The sequence below is a fragment of the Pseudorca crassidens genome, chromosome 5 (assembly GCF_039906515.1).
Source record: "Pseudorca crassidens isolate mPseCra1 chromosome 5, mPseCra1.hap1, whole genome shotgun sequence".
Classification (NCBI taxonomy): domain Eukaryota; kingdom Metazoa; phylum Chordata; class Mammalia; order Artiodactyla; family Delphinidae; genus Pseudorca; species Pseudorca crassidens.
In genome coordinates this window covers 13,406,201-13,426,334 of record NC_090300.1, presented here as the reverse complement: position 1 = coordinate 13,426,334, position 20,134 = coordinate 13,406,201, and the positions used below count along the sequence as shown (strand labels likewise).

Genomic DNA, 20,134 nt, shown 5'->3' with positions numbered 1-20,134 from the left:
CAGATAAGCAAAAATTGTGAGAATCTGTCAGTAGACTTGCCTTACAAGAAATTATTTTAAAAGTTCTTTAGGAAAAAGGAAAATAATTTCTGACTCTGATCTACATAAAGGAAAAGTGTAAGAAGGAATAAAGGTAAAATAAAAACTTTCTTTTTTCTTGCTCTTAACTGATATAACATAACAATTTGTTTAAAATAATAATACCAACAATACATTCAATTATGCATGCCTGTGTGTATGTATACATATGGATACATACGCTTACATATGCTTATGTATAAGTGAAATGAATGACAGAAATCATACAAGGGACACGCACGGAGGAATCAGAATTATTTTGCTATTATAAGGCACTGACACTATCTTTGAAGTGGTAGAGTGTAATTTGAAAGTGGGTTTGCTGAAATGTATATTGCAAAGTCCCAGGTAACTACTAAGAAAAAAAGTAAAAGAAGTATAACCAACATGCTGAGAAAGGAGAGAAAATGGAATAATCTAAGATGCTCAATTAAAACTATGAAAGGTAGGAAAAGAGTAGAAGACAAAAGTAGGAATAAAGAACAAGGTAATGAATAGAAAACAGTAAAAAATATGACAGATAATAATCCAACTATATCAGTAATCACTTTGAACATCAATGTAGACCACCTAAATGCACCAATTAAAAGACAGACATTGTCAGAGTGGATCAAAAAAACAAGACCCAACTATACGTTGCCTTTAAGAAACCACTTTAAATAGAACAACATATGTAGATTAAAAGTAAATAGCTGGAGAACAACGTACCATGCTAACACTAGGTAAAAGATAAGAAAGGACACTGCATAATGATAAAGGGATCAATTCTCCAAGAAGGCATACAACCCTTAACAGGTATGCACCTAGTAACAGAGCATCACACTATGCAACGCAAAACCCGATGAAACTGGAAAGAGAAATAAAAGAATCCACTATCACGGTTGGCAACTTCAACACCCCTCTATCAGAAATGGACAGGCCTGGCAGGCAGAAAACCAGTAAGGACCAAGTTGAACTCAGCAATGTCATCAATCAACTGGATCTAACTGACATCTACAGACTACTTTATCCAACAACAGCAGGGTACACATTCTCCTCCAGTTCACATGGAATGCTGACAAAGATAGATCCCATTCTGAACCATAAAACACACTTTAACAAATTTGACAGAAGAGACATCATACAGTGTCTGCCCTCAGACCACAATGAAATCAAACGAGAAATCAATAACAGAAAGGTAACTGGAAAGCCCTAAAAGGGAACTGTGTGTGTGTTCGGGAGTCTGGGTTGAGTACATCTTCTGCAAACCACAGAGAGTCGCAGAAGGTCTTAGATTAGGCAAGTAGGAGCATGACTAGAAATGTGCTTCAGGAAAACAAGGCTATAACACGTGGGTTGGACTGGAAGAGAAAGTTAATAGATCCAAGGAAAACAGTTAAACAAGTAAGAAACTCCAGGTAAGACGTAAAAAGGGCCCAAAACAGACTAGTAACAATGGAATAGAACCACAGAATGTGAGAAAGCTACAAATAATGACACCTAATTTGTATTTTAAAATATAAAATGTATGTCCTCACCTCATCTATTCCCATCTTCATCTTCAGTCTATGTCACCAACACCACTGAACTTGGGACACAGCAAGCAACTCCTGGCGGCCCTCCCAGCTTCCGTGCTTCACCCCACTGCGCGGCAGCCAGAATTCTCTTCTCAGACCTCATTCCCCTGCTCAGTACCCTCCAGGTGGGACCAAACCCAAACCCCTCACTGTGGTCGGCAGGACCACCTCTCAGGCCTCCCTACTGGGATCACCCGCCTGCAGCCACCGCGGCCTCCCTTCAGTTCCTCTGAACCCTCAGCCCACTTTCACTGAGGACTCTGCACCAGCTGTCCCCCCTGCCTGGAATGGGCTTCCCCTACATCTTCACATGGCTGGCTTTTTAAAATGTGTTACTTATGGGGCTTCCCTGGTGGTGCAGTGGTTGAGAATCTGCCTGCCGATGCAGGGGACAGGGGTTCGAGCCCTGGTCTGGGAGGATCCCACGTGCCGCGGAGCAACTGGGCCCGTGAACCACAACTACTGAGCCTGCGCATCTGAAGCCTGTGCTCCGCAACAAGAGAGGCCACGACAGTGAGAGGCCTGCGCACCACGATGAAGAGTGTCCCCCACTCGCCACAACTAGAGAAAGCCCTCACACAGAAACGAAGACCCAACACAGCCAAAAATAAAATAAATTAAAAAATTTAAAATGTGTCACTTCTCAGCTCAAATGTCGTCTTCTCAGAGATGCCGTTGCCGATGACTGTTCTTAAAGCAGCCACCCGTCTAGCTGTCCTATTATCCTGCTTGATTTCTTCACAGCAATCACCACCCTCTACCATTACCCTCTTTATCTAGACGGGCACATTGTCTCACTCCCCAGCAACCCACACTGAAATGTACCTCCTGTGATGGCAGGACCTTGTCTGTCTTACTCACCACCTGTTCCCTCACCACCCTGTTCCCCCAGGCCTGAAACAGAGTAGACATTCAGTAAAATATAAACTCAAAGAACACCAAATTTTCTCTCACAAATGCTAGTGAATGCGTAACACCGTGTAACATTCACTGAGCTGTGCGTCTCCCTTTCTTCTCCTGTTGCTTTATGAGCTGCTGTACTGACTGGATTGAAAACCATGCATTGGAGATAACACAGTGCCTTCTAAAGAGGGTGTATCGGGACCTCCCTGGCGGTCCAGTGGTTAAGACTCCGTGCTTTCAATGCAGGGGCATGGATTTGATCCCTGGTCAGGGAACTAGGATCCCATGTGCCACGTGTCCAAAATATAAATAAATGAAATTTGTTAAAAATAAATAAATAAAGAGGGTGTATTGCCTAAAGCAGTAAAAATTATTTAAGCTATTCAGCTTTTATGATTAGGCAATTTGGTGGCTTTAAAATAAGACGGACACCCTTACCCTACAAGCTAAGTTACTTGCCCCCAAATTTATATACAGATGGCAAGGAGAGACTTCCTCTAAATGTAGGGGAGAGCCATTGGGAGAGCCTTCTGGGCAAGCAGGTCTGCAACCTCCCCCTCCCAGGCTATGAACTATAGGCCTCCTAGCAGCCTTCCCTGCATCTTGGGTTTGTCAACTTAACTAAAATGCACCAGTGAAGACAAATCATAAGGGGGAAAAAATAGCCATGTATGTATGTTACACGCATACCCACATACGTATTTGTAAGAAAAATACATAAAAAATATAAAACCAAATAGTTACGAGAATACAGCTTTTGAGAAATAACATTTTCTCACACAGCAAAGCAGAAACGTTTGAGCTAAGGAACCAAAATGATGAAGAGGCTCCCAACGCCACTTCTTGTTTGGTTTGGCCATCCAACTTTTTTTCTTTGCCGTTCTCTTTTTTTCCTATTTCTTTTGGCCAATCTGGCCCATGTGGCCGCTAGTGTGTGACTCTGCCCCAGTGCCATGACATGTCCATTTCCATTTGGCAACAGTAGAGGACACTCACTAAAACTCTTCTTAAACAGAAGCTGTCAAGTTTTCTAAGATAACTGCCCAGCATCTTCCAAAACAGATACCTTGACTGCTTGGTTAGCAAGATACACCGTGCCTTTTGTTTTTATGAAGTCTTTTATTGACACTGATTACCCAGCTAGTTCCCTAAATGATTGGTGAGGAAATTCATCCCTTTGTTTTACCCAAAAAATATTTACTGAGTGCCTCCCGGGAACCAATACAGCAGCATTCTGCCTTCTGAAACCACCTCCTGGAGATCCAGCACCACCACCTGACACTGGAGGGTAGCTTCCGTATCACTGCTTAGTCCCCCGTCCTAAGCAAGCTCATCAAAATGATCCCTCCCTCACACCTCCAACCCACCATCATGGCCAGTTAGCTACGGTTTTGCTGTTCTCTGAACCCATGACTCCTCTGAATTATTTCCATTTTAAAATAGGAAATCTCATGTGTTAAATATGTAGCATAACCTTATAAAAGGCCGTGTCATCTGATTATTCTGTTTGGGACCTGGAAAGAGATGAATGTCAAGAGCCAGTGGCCCTGACATTGCACTAGGGGAGAAGGACTAGGGAGTGGGGTAGACAAGCAGAGCCATAGGAGGACCTGGAAGGAAGCAGTGGATTCAGGACTCTGCACATACCTGGCTCATCCCAGATCCCAATGATGAACTCAAATTTACTAACCTTTATCTAGTTTGCAGTTTAAAGTATAAATACATCAAATTTACTACCATTATCAACATGTTAATCTATAACAATCCCTTGAGGTGGTTACTCTTATCCTTGTTTTATGGAAACGGACACCTAAGGGGGAAAGATGTTTGTTGAAATTAACTTGTCCAAGATTATAGCATACATTGCTAGAACTTACCCTGGGCTTCTCCTACACAAATTCCATGTAATTCTCACTACATGACCCAAAAAGATGAGGTCCAATATATAAAAGTTATAGACATTAACTACATGCTAAATAAAGAACCAATCTTCATATAGTAAATATTGAGTAGACTGAGTTGTTTGCAAACTTGAATGGTGTGAAGAAGACGAGAAATAAGGGGGGGGGTAAAAATAATAGTTGTCCTTTAAAAAGTAATTTGATTAGAAAGAGATTCAAAGGTGTAAAGCAAAACATAATTTTTTTTAGCAAAACCAGTATTAAGACTATAAAATATAACCTTAATCAGAGCACATGACTTCAAATAATCATTGGGAACTGAAAAACTGATTTAAATAGTTAAGTATTTACATATTATTTTAATATTATACATGTAATTTACTTTGACAAAGGGAACACAAAAATCTATACTTTAAGAATAGAAAGTGATTATTATTATCAAACTTCGGCCAAAATAACTGTTAACACAAGTAGAATACTGCATTCAATTAAGATCGTATATTTTGCTAAAATTGCAAAGAGGTAACGCCAGTTTGAATTATTGAAAGTAACCTGTAGGTAGTTTTACATACGTTCTTTTGACATCTTGTTCAATCATTGACCGAAGTTCTTTATCCTGGAAGAATTTGTTCCATAGACTCTGAAATAAGGAAAGCAACCTATTTAAAATAATACCCCAACTATGCTTGACTTTTATGATCTCAATTTAATAATTAAATGATTAAATTTATCCCTCTCTGAGTTACGATTTTACATGGCAGATAGGAAACCTGAACCTGGAAAAATTTTTATTAAAATCTACTTTAATCTCAGAAACACATCCTTATTCTAACATCAACTTTTCCAGTGATATTATTGTGTACATTTAAAATTTTCTACTATCTGTTTAAAGTGAATGATACTTTTACTGCTATACATCTGCTGCTACCCCTACAATGACAAAAAGGTCCGCCTGGATTAGAGGCCCATTGGCCAAGTGGTCACACTTGAACCTGACCTGAACTGCCAACGCACTAAGAAAGATATGTAACGTTTTCTATTATGCTCTATTAGGTTTTTAAATGAAATAGATTTTTATGTACTTTTTAAAATGTGAACTTAAAGTTTTAAAAATTGCTTAATATTTCATGCTGCTATAACATAGACTATATTATAATAATTACATGTATCAGGAAAAAGAAATGTTAATGTTATGTAGAAGACAGAGAAAAAAAAACAGTCCATTAACACGGAAATAGGAATTAGAGCAGCAACTGAAGAAGTTACATAATCAATACCTCTGAGGTAGTAATTACTCCTCGTGGGCCTGATCTTTTTCGTGATCTTTAAAAACTTGTTCACAGATTCACTACAAACAGTTGCTTTCCTTCGTGTGACCTGGTCCTTCCAGGTGAAGCCTTCTCTACCTTTGTCAGGAAGGGAGGCTCTCCGCAGCCTTCCGCTCCCCCCCCTGCGACCCTGGGAGGACAGTTCAACCCTCAGCTTCCTGCTCTTCTCTCTGACCTTCGGCTCTTACAGACCCCTGGGGCCTCTTCTTGGCAGTGCCCTTCCCCAGTAATAGACCATTGGCTTCCTACAACACTGTCCATACACAGCATGGAATAAAGCCCATCTGGTTTTAGGTGGTATAACACGTGGGGTAAAAAAATAATAATAATTGGTATGGTATAACACTGCTTTCGTGGTGATGGATAACAAGACATAAGCATACTCTTATGGGTAAAAGCGGTTGAGATATGAATAAAGACAAACTTTACCCCTTCATCCTGGGAAAGGGGATTATTGATCATCAAGTCTTGCTGGCCAACAACCTTCCTCGGGTTTGTGATGTGCTGGGAAAGAAAGAGAGAAAACACAAATGCAAAGATCAGAGGCTACTGGACTCCAAAGCATACTTAAGAAAACAATTCCATTAATTAAAGTACAACTTACTATTTCTTTAATGTTGCTATACCATGCTCTTAATTCTTTAATTCTATTTATCCACTGACTTTTATCTTGAGGAAGAACACAAAGAAAGAGCTGTCAAAAAAAAAAAAAAGGAAACTTTCATAAAAATCCTAAGAAGTAAAACGTCAAACTATGGCAAATGGCACCCCCTGAAAACTGAAGAAGATATTCATATTCATGTTACCATTCCAATCCTCAGTCAATTGTATTTGGGGGTATTTAAGAAATATAGAAATTTGGACAATTCCAAAAGTGAACAAAGGCCAAAGAACAAGATCCCAAAAGCTACATCACAAGGTGGAATCAACCTCCCCTCCAAATTTATAATAAAAGTGAACAAGAAAAATTCACTGAGGTTCAAGTACAATTCTATTTTACATTCTTATATTAAGGGGGGGCTGCTGGGGTGTATTAACAGGCGCAAGATCCAATTTGTTAGTTTCAAGGTTTCAGATCTGTCTTCAAACAAGCAGGTAAAGGACAGAGAGGAACAATCTGAGGACACAGCCTGAGCACTGAAGCCGTTCCTTCTACAGCAGAAAACGTAATTTACAACTAGCAGTCAGCTTATGAAAATAACAAGCATTCTTAAACAGACAAATTTGATTTAATTTAGCTTAATACAACATTAAAAAAAAAATCTGGGTTTGAGTTTATTTTTAGCCAATGAAGGAGACATGAAAAAGTTCAACAACAAGGAGTTGGGGGTGGGCCCAAACCTCCTGTGTACAAACAGCCGAGCAGCACAACCCCTGCCTCCACTGCCTGCACCAAATGCAAGGAAAATGCACTTCGACTATTAAATCTCAATAATTAAATGTCAAACTGTCTACTACATTACGTGTCCCTTACTGTCTTCACCTGCAGGCTCCGTATGCCGAACTTGTGCAGATGAATCCTAAACAACTTTCAAGAGAAGTCATTTTAAAAGTGAGTCTCAATCTAAACTGATTCACTTTGAGAGAACAAAAAGGGACAGATTTCCGAGCGATGAAAGAGATACTGTAGCTCATCATCACTCATGTGGTGACTGATGGGCTTTCTCTGAAAGGAGACTGACCGAATCTCCCTCCACTTCTCCTTCTTGCTGCCCTTCTCTCGGTGTTTCTAGTACAAAAAATATGGAAAATCTTTTCCATCTGTTATTTGTGAAGAAAAAAGGGAGAGTGACTACATGACGGCACTTGATATAATAGGAGCCTGAAAACATTCACACGCACGCACACCCCCTTCCAGCAGCAAGGATTTCTGCAAACGCCTCTGGGGACCCGGAAGGCGTTGCTTGAGTTCCACACCATCACATGGGATGAAAAGACCGTTATTTCAAATGACTCCTTCACCATCGCCGGTTATCCAGGACTAAGGTGGTTCAACCTTATTAGCAAATGTCCTATGAAAGATAAACCTGGATAGCCCAAACCTCGAGAGTGAAGTCTCTTGGAAAATTCAGTGATCCCCCGCATGGGTGATCTTCCGGGGCATCAGGTAAAGTGTTGATATACTGCAACTACAAACTGTAAATAAATATTTTCTTCTTACCTTCCAGCAAATGCTGCGGAACCTGCTGCTTCTCAGCTGCCCATTAATCCCCTTCTGCCTTACTGTTGCCAAGTAATTGTTGTTTACAAATAGTTCTTCCCATTCTTTCCTAGATGCAAGAAACCAAAGCATGGGGATCCTTTTGTTAAAATTCTCTGCTTGGAGAGGACTGCTACAGGAATTTAATTTTAAATAAGTCTCAGAAATGCAACTTTTAAAACGTATATATTTATTTGTGTACTGTTTCTGAACGCATGGCTGTCTTTTTGGACAGAGTTCTTTAGTAGATTTAATGAATATGTAGATCGCTATAATTATGCCAGCTACCGAAATTCATAATGTCTATGGAGGCTACTCCACTGCCTCTAAAATGATGGTACTGCAGTTCAGTGAATCAACAAGAAAAAAATGAATATTAATATAAGTATATGACTGCTTTAGCCATTGACAAAGATATACTTGCTCCAAAAATACACAACCAAAAAGTGGGCCATGGATCATATTGGCTTCTCACCTGAAATATCTCATTAAGTCAACTCATTTTTCTTTCATGTCAAGCTGGGCAATTATATAGAAGACTACTTTCTTTAGTTTTTAGTACTATTTACTACTGAAATCTCTGCAACTTCTTTCCACACGATCAGTTTTAAAATTTTAACAGGTGCAGGCAAATGTGAAAAAAACATCAAAAAAATTAAAAAGCCTCACTGTAAAAACTGTGAAAGGCAAGCTTGAGTACCCTGCCGCCTGCACCTATGGCTGAGGAGATAAACAACTGAAATATGCCTCCCAGGCATGCAGACACCAGGGGCCCAACACCTGTGCCTCATTAATATACAAGTAAATCTGCCCTACTGGGAAACAATTGGAAATTAATTGTCCCAAACCATTTACTGAGTTTGAATAAAGGAAGCAGACCTATATTCCCTGCGTCTGGTACCAAACTAAACATCAAGAATCATTTGTCAACAGTTGAGGCTACTGAGTGCAGCTTTATGAAATTTCTCTCAGATTCCATAATGCCACAATAAACTTATAATGTAAAATTTATTATCAAAGCTGCAAGCCTGGCAATCTCTTCAGGGACCAACTCGCGAGAGAATGCCTCTAAACCCCTCAATCACCCTTCTCTGTAATGCACAGTTGTCGCCGGCCAGACCCCACTCGTGTTCAGAAAGGACAGCCATACGCAAGGCAATCTTAGAGCCGGTATCATAACCAACTGCACACCTAACGTGCAAAACCCTGACTGCAGAGCAAGCTGCATCTTCCCCACAGAGCTTTCCAGAAGAGTGGCCGAGGCAATGGCACGTTCCCTAATGCCACGAGCAGGAGAACTTCCAGCCTCAGCCCCGCAGCACTGATCTCCAGCCGCGCCAAGCTTCTGCCAGAAGGGGCTTGTGGCTAAGTGTGACAAATGCGACACACAGGCCAACACTGTGCTGGAAAGAAAGAAATTCCTACCACTACTCCATGAAAATGTCTTATTTCCATCACGCTATTCATGGAAGAAAATAATATTTCATTTTGATTTCGCTTGCTTTTGTATCATTAGTAAAACCGAAAATTTTTCATGCTTTTGGGCCATTTTATTTCTTCTTTTTTAAAACTTCCTTTCTGTAAAATGGAATAATAATAATAGCATCTACCTCAAATAATTATCATAAGAATTAAAATATATGAACAGTCCTTAGAAGGGGACTGGCATATCATAACATTTTAGAAAATTAATATCATTATTAATAATAATTATAACACAGCTTTTATCTTGGTGCCTTGGGCTTATTGTTCTGAGAGAAGTTTTTCATACCTTAAAGACATCACACCTTTGTCCGCCATATATATGTTTGTTTGTTTGTTTTTTGCGGTATGCGGGTCTCTCACTGTTGTGGCCTCTCCCGTTGCGGAGCACAGGCTTCGGACACGCAGGCTCAGTGGCCATGGCTCACGGGCCCAGCCGCTCCGCAGCACGTGGGATCTTCCCGGACCGGGGCACGAACCCGTGTCCCCTGCATCGGCAGGCAGACTCTCAACCACTGTGCCACCAGGGAAGCCCCCATATATATGTATTTTTAACACAATTATTTTGATTTTCAACACACTGAAGCTTTTTGTGTATAATTTAAACCTAACATTTATTTCCTCTTGATGCTCTTTCCATTGTCTTCAGGCTTAAGTAATTCTTAGCCACTCCAAGTTCAAAGAGATGTTCACTGAATTCTTGAGTTTTTGGAACATCACTTTAGTCCGTTTGTATTATCTATCATATTTTAAATACATTATCCATTTCCCAACAGTTTCACATATATTACCCACATCTCACAGTTCAAGTTTTGTTTTTATACAGTTTGTAGTAATACTCAAAGATGAGATAAAAAACGAGTACAAAGAGCGTTACAGGAGTACATCTCCGAAAACGTGCCTATGTTTAAATAGCTTGTGGTCTATGAACAGAAAGCACAGATTTCAAATGGAATAATTTGTCCGAGACCATGCAGTTCCATGGCCTGAAAACGCCAATACCTTCCCGATCAGAGAGATAAAGTGTGAGGCAATGACTCCTCCAGCCTCTTCCAAAATCAGCTCCTATTCACAAGTACCAAGACATTGTGAAAGTAGACACACCTGGTGGCTAGATTCATTGCCATCTTGTCAAGGTCAGGAGCCTTTCAAGGTCAAGTTACACACCACTTACGTAATGAAGGATAATTATTTGTTAGCTCAAACAAGACCCTGTGCCTTGATTACTGTGTTGGTAAAGAATAAAGGAGACTGAGGCATGTGAAATGGAAACATTCTCTCTGAAATTCACAATCATTTAAATTTATTCATAGGTACTCATAGTTCCAATTAAGGCACAAATCTCAAACTGATGGAGAGCTCTAACAACAGAGATACTATATAAAGGCCACAAGAAAACGTATTAATTGTCTTTCTCTTCTATGGAATGGTGTTTCATTAAACTGTGATACAGAGTAAACATAATAAACATCTATTTAGTGCCTACTGTGTGCTTAGCACTCAGATTTGAAAAAGAAATTTTAAAAAGTTAAAGAGAGTAGATGGATGTGTAAACCAATAATCATATGATTAAGGCAAAGCACTCTGACAGTGCAGAGGAGGGTGAAATAATCTTATATCTAAAAATTAAAACTCGGTGTAAAAAACGATAAATAGTATCCCCGTAGGCACTGAAATGCCACCCTAAAAACTGAGCTGTCAGAGGTTAAACAGTCTATAGAGGACAAAATGTTGGAAAGTTGAGCCCTTTGAAGGGAGCTGGAAAAAAATAAAAGTTCTTTCCAATCACAAATACAAATGGTGGACAACACTCCTGAACTCAGGTGAAGACCTGGGAAAATAATAGTAAGTACTGAGGAGTCAGTGGTGGAATTCTGCAGTTTAATTAACAAAAATAAAGAAAAGGTAGTTGCTAAACTTTGTCTTACATAGGAAAACATATAGTCTGTCACAGCAAGAATCTAGCAGCGATGTTCTCAAAATGCTAAAAAAAAAAAATCCATTCAAAAATGCTTAAAAAAAGTCCATTCAAAATATATAATATTTTGGGTAAATCACTTTTAACCTCTACAACAACCCTCCTGGGGTGAATAATTTTAACCCCTCCCCCCTCCATGAATGACAAAACTGAGGCCCAGAAAAATTAAATAAGTTGTCAAGAGAGAAATGGAATGAGAATTAGGAAAAGCATCTTCCAGAATAACATGGCTGAAAACACTAAAGGGAAGCATAATACTGCACACATCAAAGGACATAAACGGCCCCTGGCAACAAGGCAAGATAGGAATGCGACCTTATATTTTCTTTCTTACATTTTTAGAGTTTGAACATCAAGACCAAAAGTATAGAGAGGTTTTCACCAGTTGGACTGAGAAGGTAAGTCAACAGATACTGTGAGTGGTTTAAGAACACATGGGACATTTAGGTGCATAATCGCCTCAAATGGAACCTGGGCCTTAAAAACTCTCTGGATAACGCACTAGTGCCATCTAGTGGCAAAGACTCTGCATTGCAGGCACTGAGTCCCTGAAACCGTAACCAGCATCTAAGCAAGAAGAGGCAGGAATGGGCTGTTTCATTTCCCCTGCCAATGTTAGCAGATTAGTACTGGCTGCCCTGGAAGCACTGTGTTCAGGATTCTGAGACCACCTCTGTGTTCCTCAGGGAAGAACATTCATTGGCCATGAACACTACAATAATTTCTAAATAAGTGAAATTAATTTTTGCAGCAGCAATGGATGCCTTTCATTTAAGAAGAACTATTTAGGTAGTTAAGGCTCTTGCAATTTTTTTTTTTTTTGACATGGAAATCAACTAGAATTTGCAGTGAAGAAATACAGCTGATGATCATAAGGAGATAACTATTTCTAATGATATATTTTAATGTATTTTCCCAAGATACGCACATAAAATTGGTATGAAACTGGTTAGCGGCTTCTCAATTTAATTGTTTAAATACTTTCGTAACCTAAAGAATGCAAAAATGACGAGGCAATTCTGGAATAAAAAATGCCTGAATTGTTGTCCCAAATGAGGATACACTAGATATACTTTATATGATGGTTTTACCCGATTTCCTGGCTTTATTTAGACAGGGAACAATGTCTCTGTGGAGCTAACGTAAGAAATCCAGACAGTTACAATAACTGAGAAGAGTTCATAGACTACACACTACATACTACTACAAGTCTAGTACTAAGTATCTCCAATACTTGGTCAAGAGGAGCTACGTTGGCTTTGACTGATAATAAAGTTGCTGGGTGGAGCAGAGGAGGGCTCGTCACCACAGGGAAGGTCAAGAAGTCACAGATGAGCTGGGGGCGGCGGGGTGGAGCAGGAGCTCTCAGAGATGGCCCTGTGGTTTACAAGGTCACCAGTCAACCATCGTCATCTCGTCCTTGAGATGTGACTAAAGGAACAGTAGAACAGTAGAGGAACAGTAGACTAGTAGAACAGTAGAACTAAAGGCCAGGTCAAAGGAAGGTGGTCTTTAAGGCAGACAAGATGGGTAGAATACTTGAAGGTGAGGAACCACAGGTGAGAAAACTGCATCTGATGCACAACGGTTTCTACAATTTTATAATCCTAAAGTGCATGCCAATATGTGAGGAGATTGCCATATTAATTACGATCATATTTGCTTTATCAAATGCAAAGGGAGAAAGGACACAGTAAATTTTTAAATCTGTATAGAAATATATCAGGGAAAGATTTCTCTTAATGAAAGGGCTGTACCATGATTCCAATATTCCACATAGAAAAGTATGTGCCTTTACACCATTTTAAAGGGGTGGCTTTTAAAATACTATCGAAATAGAACAAGGAACGTCTAACTTAAAAATCAAAGGAAATAGGAGAAGTGTAAATTAGGTATGTCAGCATCAGACTATAAAGTGTGGCACCAGATCTGGGTAAGCTACAACATTAGGACTGCAGGTGCCAAGATCATCCAGATAAACACTGATGTTATCTATAATTACCTCATTTTTAGCTTAAATCACAGGTAATGAGGGAACTCAGAGACTCTAAAAGGCAATTAGAAACTATACTGGCTTTTTTGCTTCCTATATCAGGAATTTTTAAAAACTTACTTTTATTTAAAGCTTTCTTTTTTTCCCTCCATAATGAAACATCAGGGCATATTACTTATACATATAAAAACAAAAACAACTCACAATTACTCACAAGCCTAAAATGGATTTCTTCATATTTCTAGGTGAAAAATGTTCTCATGTGATGAGGCATCATTGAAACAAAGGCAACTGATAGTTCAGCGTGTGGTGGTGTGTTAAAATTAATTTACAATGATGTTTTGATTCGGGTTTGGATTTAACTGTGAATTGAGAAATCTTGAGCTTCCACGTCAATATTCACAAGGTGGATAACAACTGAGTTAGCAACAGTTTTGGACTGTCAGATATAATCATCTTTTTTTTTTTTAATGTATTATTTTCTTCAAATAATAGTGTTTAAGAGCTTCTAAATTCAGGATCATATTAAAAGTACTCAACAAATGTACTTTTAGAAAAGAAATAAGAAAAGCCGTGTCACGAGGTTATAAAAAATTAAGCACATAATAAAGGTCATATTACTAATCAAAGGATCAAACATATAGAAATGAGGTGAGAAAAGGCGTTACAGACAATCGCTACGAAGTTGTCTGAAATGAATGCTTTCTATTCCATGGTTTACTGACGTTTCTTATGTAATTAACAAGTAGGGGAAATCCCTTTCTTCAAGACACCTTGGTGCAGACCTCCACCTTCTTGGCCCCCCTGTCCCACCCTTGTTTTCCTTGCTATTGGTGATAACCAGCATGGACTTCATATCTTATTTTCTATATGATAAAGAATTTACCACACAGTCTATGATGTAAACAATACTGCAATGGAAATACAGAATTGAAAACAAATTATTTTCTAGTCATTTAGAAAAAAGCATTTATTTCCCAAAATCTGATGTCCTAATTAAAACTCAATCCTGTTTCCTAAACCATGTTTTCCAACACTGGGTTGACTTGTAGGGAATAACACATATAGAAATACACGTACTTTTGAAATAAATACTTTCTCTTAAAAAGATTTAAGTGGATTATATTTTAACTGAATCCATCATTCATTTGATGACCAGCACTATGCAATAGAACTTCCTAAGATGACAGAAATGTCCTCTATCTGACCGTCCAATATGGTAATCACTACTCACACGTGCCTACTAAACAGGTGAAATATGGCTAGTGCAACTGAACGACAGTTGTTTATTGTCTTATTTTAATTAATTTAAACCTAAACTTAGCCCCATGTCACTAGTGGTTCCTATATCGGACAGTGAAACTGTTTTAGGATGATAAACCATTCATATATACATTCCCTTTTAAAGTAACAACTAAAAAGTTTCAAGAGATGTAAAGATAAATATGCACATGATACATACTCATATAGTGTCCCTGGGGAAAGAAAACAGAAATACATTAAAAGCTAGCCTATATACAAGTGGTTAAAAAATCAAGATGATTCTATGAGAGACGTAACACAGTATAAAATTCACTCTGGGCTTCCCTGGTGGCGCAGTGGTTGAGAGTCCGCCTGCCGATGCAGGGGACACGGGTTCGTGCCCCGGTCCGGGAAGATCCCACATGCCGCGGAGCGGCTGGGCCCATGAGCCATGGCCGCTGAGCCTGCGCATCCGGAGCACAGCCACAATGGGAGAGGCCACAACAGTGAGAGACCCGTGTACCGCAAAAAAAAAAAAAAATTTCACTCAAAGTAAAATCAGATATACATGTAAAAGTTTTCTTTTTTCTTTTTCGTCTCTTAGCTCACTGCCTCCCACTGTGTTTCTGTCTTCATCACCTCTCTCTGCCTCCTGCTTCCTCCCACCTCCCTCTTCACTCACACACACGCACTCACACACTCTTACACAACACTCACACTCACACACATACTAACACACAACACACACGCTCACACTCACAACACGCTCACACACACTAACACACACACATAGTCACACATACACGCACACTCACACATACAGACTCACACACATAAAAGTTAGAAAAGCAGATCTTTAGTGATGACAGTGGTACATCTATAAGTTACCGAAAATGATCGATACTGGAAAGAATCAGACCTGAGATTTGGACTATGAGCATATTATAATCATACTTGGCAAGAGACTGGCTCAAAGATCCAGGAAATGGTAATTTAAAATTAAGATCAACGGGCCACGTGATCAAATAAACTTTAATTCAAGGTCAATGTGTACTTTATAATTTGTTAGACTAACGTACCTGGGAAAACAACTTTACATGGGCCACCGGAAAAATAAGGAAATACCCCCAACCCCTGGGTGACTAGAAAACATCACTTATTTATAGTTAAAAAGAAAAAGAATGCACTGATTTTAAAAATCCATGCTTGAATACCTAATTTACCCAGCATGATGAAAGGCCAATGTATGCCATTTTCTCAACTCAAAAATGTTGAGAGAGGCTTCCCTGGTGGCGCAGTGGTTGAGAGTCCGCCTGCCGATGCAGGGGACACGGGTTCGTGCCCCAGTCCGGGAAGACGCCACATGCCGTGGAGCGGCTGGGCCTGTGAGCCATGGCCGCTGAGCCTGCGTGTCCGGAGCCTGTGCTCCGCAACGGGAGAGGCCACAGCAGTGAGAGGCCCGCGTACCGCAAAAAAAAAAAAAAAAAAAAAATGTTGAGAGTACCAAAACATTTCTAAAACATAAAGTAGTTTTTTTCCAGATGTGATATACATTTGGGGAATGCATGGCTATTTGCTTCTACATTAAATAACTCCACGCTGCTTGGCTTTTGGAGTTTTCTATTCTGTTTCTGGTGGCATTTCTCTCATGACCATGGTTTTCAGGCGATCAGCTATCGATTCGTAAAATAATGTTAGCTTTCAGAAATCCTAAATCTCCACCCCTGTCACTTGCTCACTTTTTCTTTTTTAAAACCAAGACAACAAAGTAAACTCTGAACTGTCATACATTCTAGCCTATTTCAACAACATAAACTATATTAGCCTTTTTCAAGGAAAAAAAATGAGAAATTAGATAAGCACTTTAAGAACTAGAAGGGCTTTCCTGTGACTAAATCTACCTAAATAAACAAACTCTTCGGCTATTTTAACATTTTCCCCATTTCTAACTCTCTGATTACATCCTCCTTGGGTGAAGATATTAGAAATTTGACCTCTAAATAACTGATATGTTACTGCATCTACAAAGAAAAGAGGGGAGATCCCTTTTCTCAACAGTAGACACTGGAGACACTGAAGTGGAGGAATTAGGGTGTGGAGACCCGGTTCCAGCCCGCACGCTGCTTCCCACGCAGGCCTAAACACCAGTGGCAGCGGTACTTCTCGCACCGATTTTTTGAAACAGCTGCTCCACATCACAGTGGAAGATGAGTGGTTTTCTCACGACCTCCTTGCCCAAATTAAATTATGCTTCATAAAAAATCCTCTGTTAATATGCAGACATATTCTCCACTGCTGAAATTTTATGTTATTTGAAAGTTCATGTACTTCAAAAGAACCCAGATCTAGTTCTGACTTCATAAAAGACCTTTCGTTACTTTATTTGCTGTTCTGTTAGTTCATACACGTGATAATTCAGATATTCCCAAATGGATGCCACAAAACAATTAATTATACGACCACAGATACCTTTCTAACGAACGAGAGTGGGATGTTTTCGTAAAGTTGTTGCGTGGAATGCTACTATAAGATTGAAAATCAGCCCCGGAAGAAAATTTTCATTTTTTCTACAGAACTTTTAAAAATACTATAATTAGGAATGGTACCTAGAGAGACAGAGGCAGGGAAACGGGCTCCTTCTCTAGGGAGCAGACTCCATAAGCAGCTCAGGGGCAGCAGCTCAGGGGCAGCAGGGTGAGAGCAGTGTTCAAAATGCCAAACAGACCACTCTGGCTCTCTTTATTTATCCTACCCCCTCCACCCTACCCCAGATCTCTCAGGTGGGAATAAATGAGGTCAGAATACAAAGGAGAGACTCAGGCTCTGGGCGTGGCCCTGTGGTGCCTGTGGAGGAGGGACGGGCAAGCAAAGGACAGGAGTTACTTTGGAGATTATAAATTTATTCTTGTGAACCCAACAAGATCCAAGCTACCAGAGCTCTGTGCCTGATTCAGTGACAGTGGGGCTCTACCACTCAAGGGAGCTTTAAGATCTAGAAGCATGTGAAAAACCGGAGTGAGAGTTAAGAGATGGTGTGCAACTATTCTGCTTTGCCTCAGATGGGTTCAGAGACTTGGTCATGTCATCCAAATTATTTTTCTAATCTGAACAAGTAGCTGGAAATACAATCTTTGAAACTACTTGAGAATATGTCAACCAGACTAAACTACTTCTATATCTGTCTCAGAAAAGGGCCTCTATAATCATGGAATGAAAACTAGGTCCATACGTTCAGATGATACTAGGACATCTTTTTAATTTTCAAATATTCTCTCATTACCAGGCTAATTTTATTCCATACCTGGTTTATTGATTTCTCCCTTATTTCTAGGCACATAATATTCACTCTCAATTGTAACATTATCAACTATTTCATATAATTTTGTGCAATTTAAAGATTCACATTTTCAACTCCCAGTTAAAAATTTTGATCACTGATTTAGATATATCAAACATCTATGATACACTGAAACCTACTGTCAAAATAGCAGTTCCTGCAAAGTTACAATGTCACCACAATGAAACAGTTATACGTAAATACCCATGTTGTATGAGTTTGTCACTGACAAATACAAGGCCAACCGAATCTACCCATTCTGAGTGCCCCAAACCCCCAAAGAATGCATTGCTGCAGTAGAAAATGAAGAACGTCTTTGTTCATATTGTTCACCACACAGAAAACTCCTGTTCATCTACTTTGTCTAGCAAACATATCTTTCCTCCCAACCACAACCCACCCTCAATATTAACTAGCCCGTCTGGTATTCCCCTAGTTCTTGGTGAAATGCCCCCACGATGACACCAGTCCTCATGTAGTTGCTTCCATGTCTGTCTCCCCTCCTAGATCACGAGTGCACCAAGAGCAGGGTTTTGTTTTAATCTTTGTCTAGCACACTGGCTGGCCTGTAATGGGTGCAGAATAATGATCTGCAGAATGAATGAAGATATGTTAAGTCTCATGATGAACAACAACAAACTTTCATATATATTTGGGTTGGCCAAAAAGTTCGTTTGGGTTTTTCCATACGCCGGAATGGAAATGGATGTTTATATATATATATATATATATATATATACACACACACATATATATATATGTGTATATATATATATAAACAAATGTCACAAAAGCACTTTTGAAAGCTCTGGATTAGTAATAAATGAAAAAAATAGGATTATTAACCACTGCCACTTTCCCTCAAAAGGCAAGGTAATCTGATATAGAAAAGAGACAAATATTAAATACCAATTTTATTAAAATATTCTATGTAAATTTCACCCTTAAACTATATCTTTGAGACATATAAATTGTCCATCAAATCAAACATCAGAAATTTACTGCCACTTTAAAACTATATAGAATTTCAAAATACTTCCCTGGTGGCACAGTGGTTAAGAATCTGCCTGCCAAGGCAGGGGACACGGGTTCGATCCCTGGTCCAGGAAGATCCCACATGCCAAGGAGCAACTAAGCCCTTGCACCAGAGCTACTGAGCCCGCGTGCCTAGAGCTCGTGCCCCACAACAAAGAGTAGCCCCCGCTCGCTGCAACTAGAGAAAGCCTGCACGCAGCAACGAAGATCCAACACAGGCAAAAATAAAAAAAATGAGTAAATTTAAAACACTTTTCTGAGACGAAGGCCAACTTTGTTAGGTGAAAAAGTTGATTAAAACTTAAAGGATGTTTTAGAAAAGACAGAGAAAAGAAAGAAACTAGTATTGTTACTCACTATGTGTTAGGTGACTGGTCCAGCAGTTCTACACATTTGTGTAGAACTCTACAACTCTACAACTCGGTGATACAGGAGCTGTTAATACTCCAGCTTCACAAATGAAGTAATTAGGAATCAGGGAGGTTAATTACCTTGCCTAAGATCACGCAGTCAGTAAGTGCTGGAGCTAAGATGTAAACTTTATTCTGTCTTATTTCTATCTGTGTAGTTTTTCTAAACTGTTTCCCTAAATTATGTATTTATTCTTAAGAACTTAAAGAGTCAGTGTCATATAATTATATAGATTCTCAGCAAAATACAGGCATCCCATCAAAGTGAGGAAAGCAACTTTCTAAGAATCAGGAAAGAAACCCTAATTCTAGGTCCTCCTCTTTCATCTATTTACTAAGCTATGTCCTGGAAAAATAATTTAAAAGGCAAGGGCTCAGGAACTTAAGATGAGTGGGTGGAGAAGGAGTGGGATGGGGAATTCAGTTTGGTCTTGATTATCTTTAGTATGTGTTATGGACTGAATGTGGCCCCCACAGATTCATGTTCTGAATCCTGACACCCAATGTGACAGTGTTTGGGGGTGGGGCCTTTCAGAGGTGAGTAAGTCATCATGGCTGAGCCCTAATGAATGGAATTAGTGCCTTTACAAAAGAGGCTCCCAGAGATCTTTCCTGCCCCTACAGCCAAGTGAGAACGTAGTGAAAAGACTCCATCTATGAACCCGGAAGTGGGCTCCATCAAACACCAAAT

General features: G+C 39.5%; 1 protein-coding gene across 6 annotated transcripts in view; it reads right to left on the bottom strand.

Annotated features, from left to right (window-relative positions):
• TBC1D5 (TBC1 domain family member 5) overlaps positions 1–20,134 on the bottom strand; it is a 541,587-nt gene that overhangs the window by 243,024 nt on the left and 278,429 nt on the right. For all 6 annotated transcript variants that reach the window (XM_067737391.1, XM_067737392.1, XM_067737390.1 and 3 more), the window contains 4 exons: positions 7,928–8,036; positions 6,371–6,460; positions 6,196–6,270; positions 5,011–5,078 (listed from right to left, as the gene is read on the bottom strand). In XM_067737391.1, the coding sequence (XP_067593492.1) occupies positions 5,011–5,078; positions 6,196–6,270; positions 6,371–6,460; positions 7,928–8,036 (342 nt within the window). The remainder of the gene's footprint in view (positions 1–5,010; positions 5,079–6,195; positions 6,271–6,370; positions 6,461–7,927; positions 8,037–20,134) is intronic.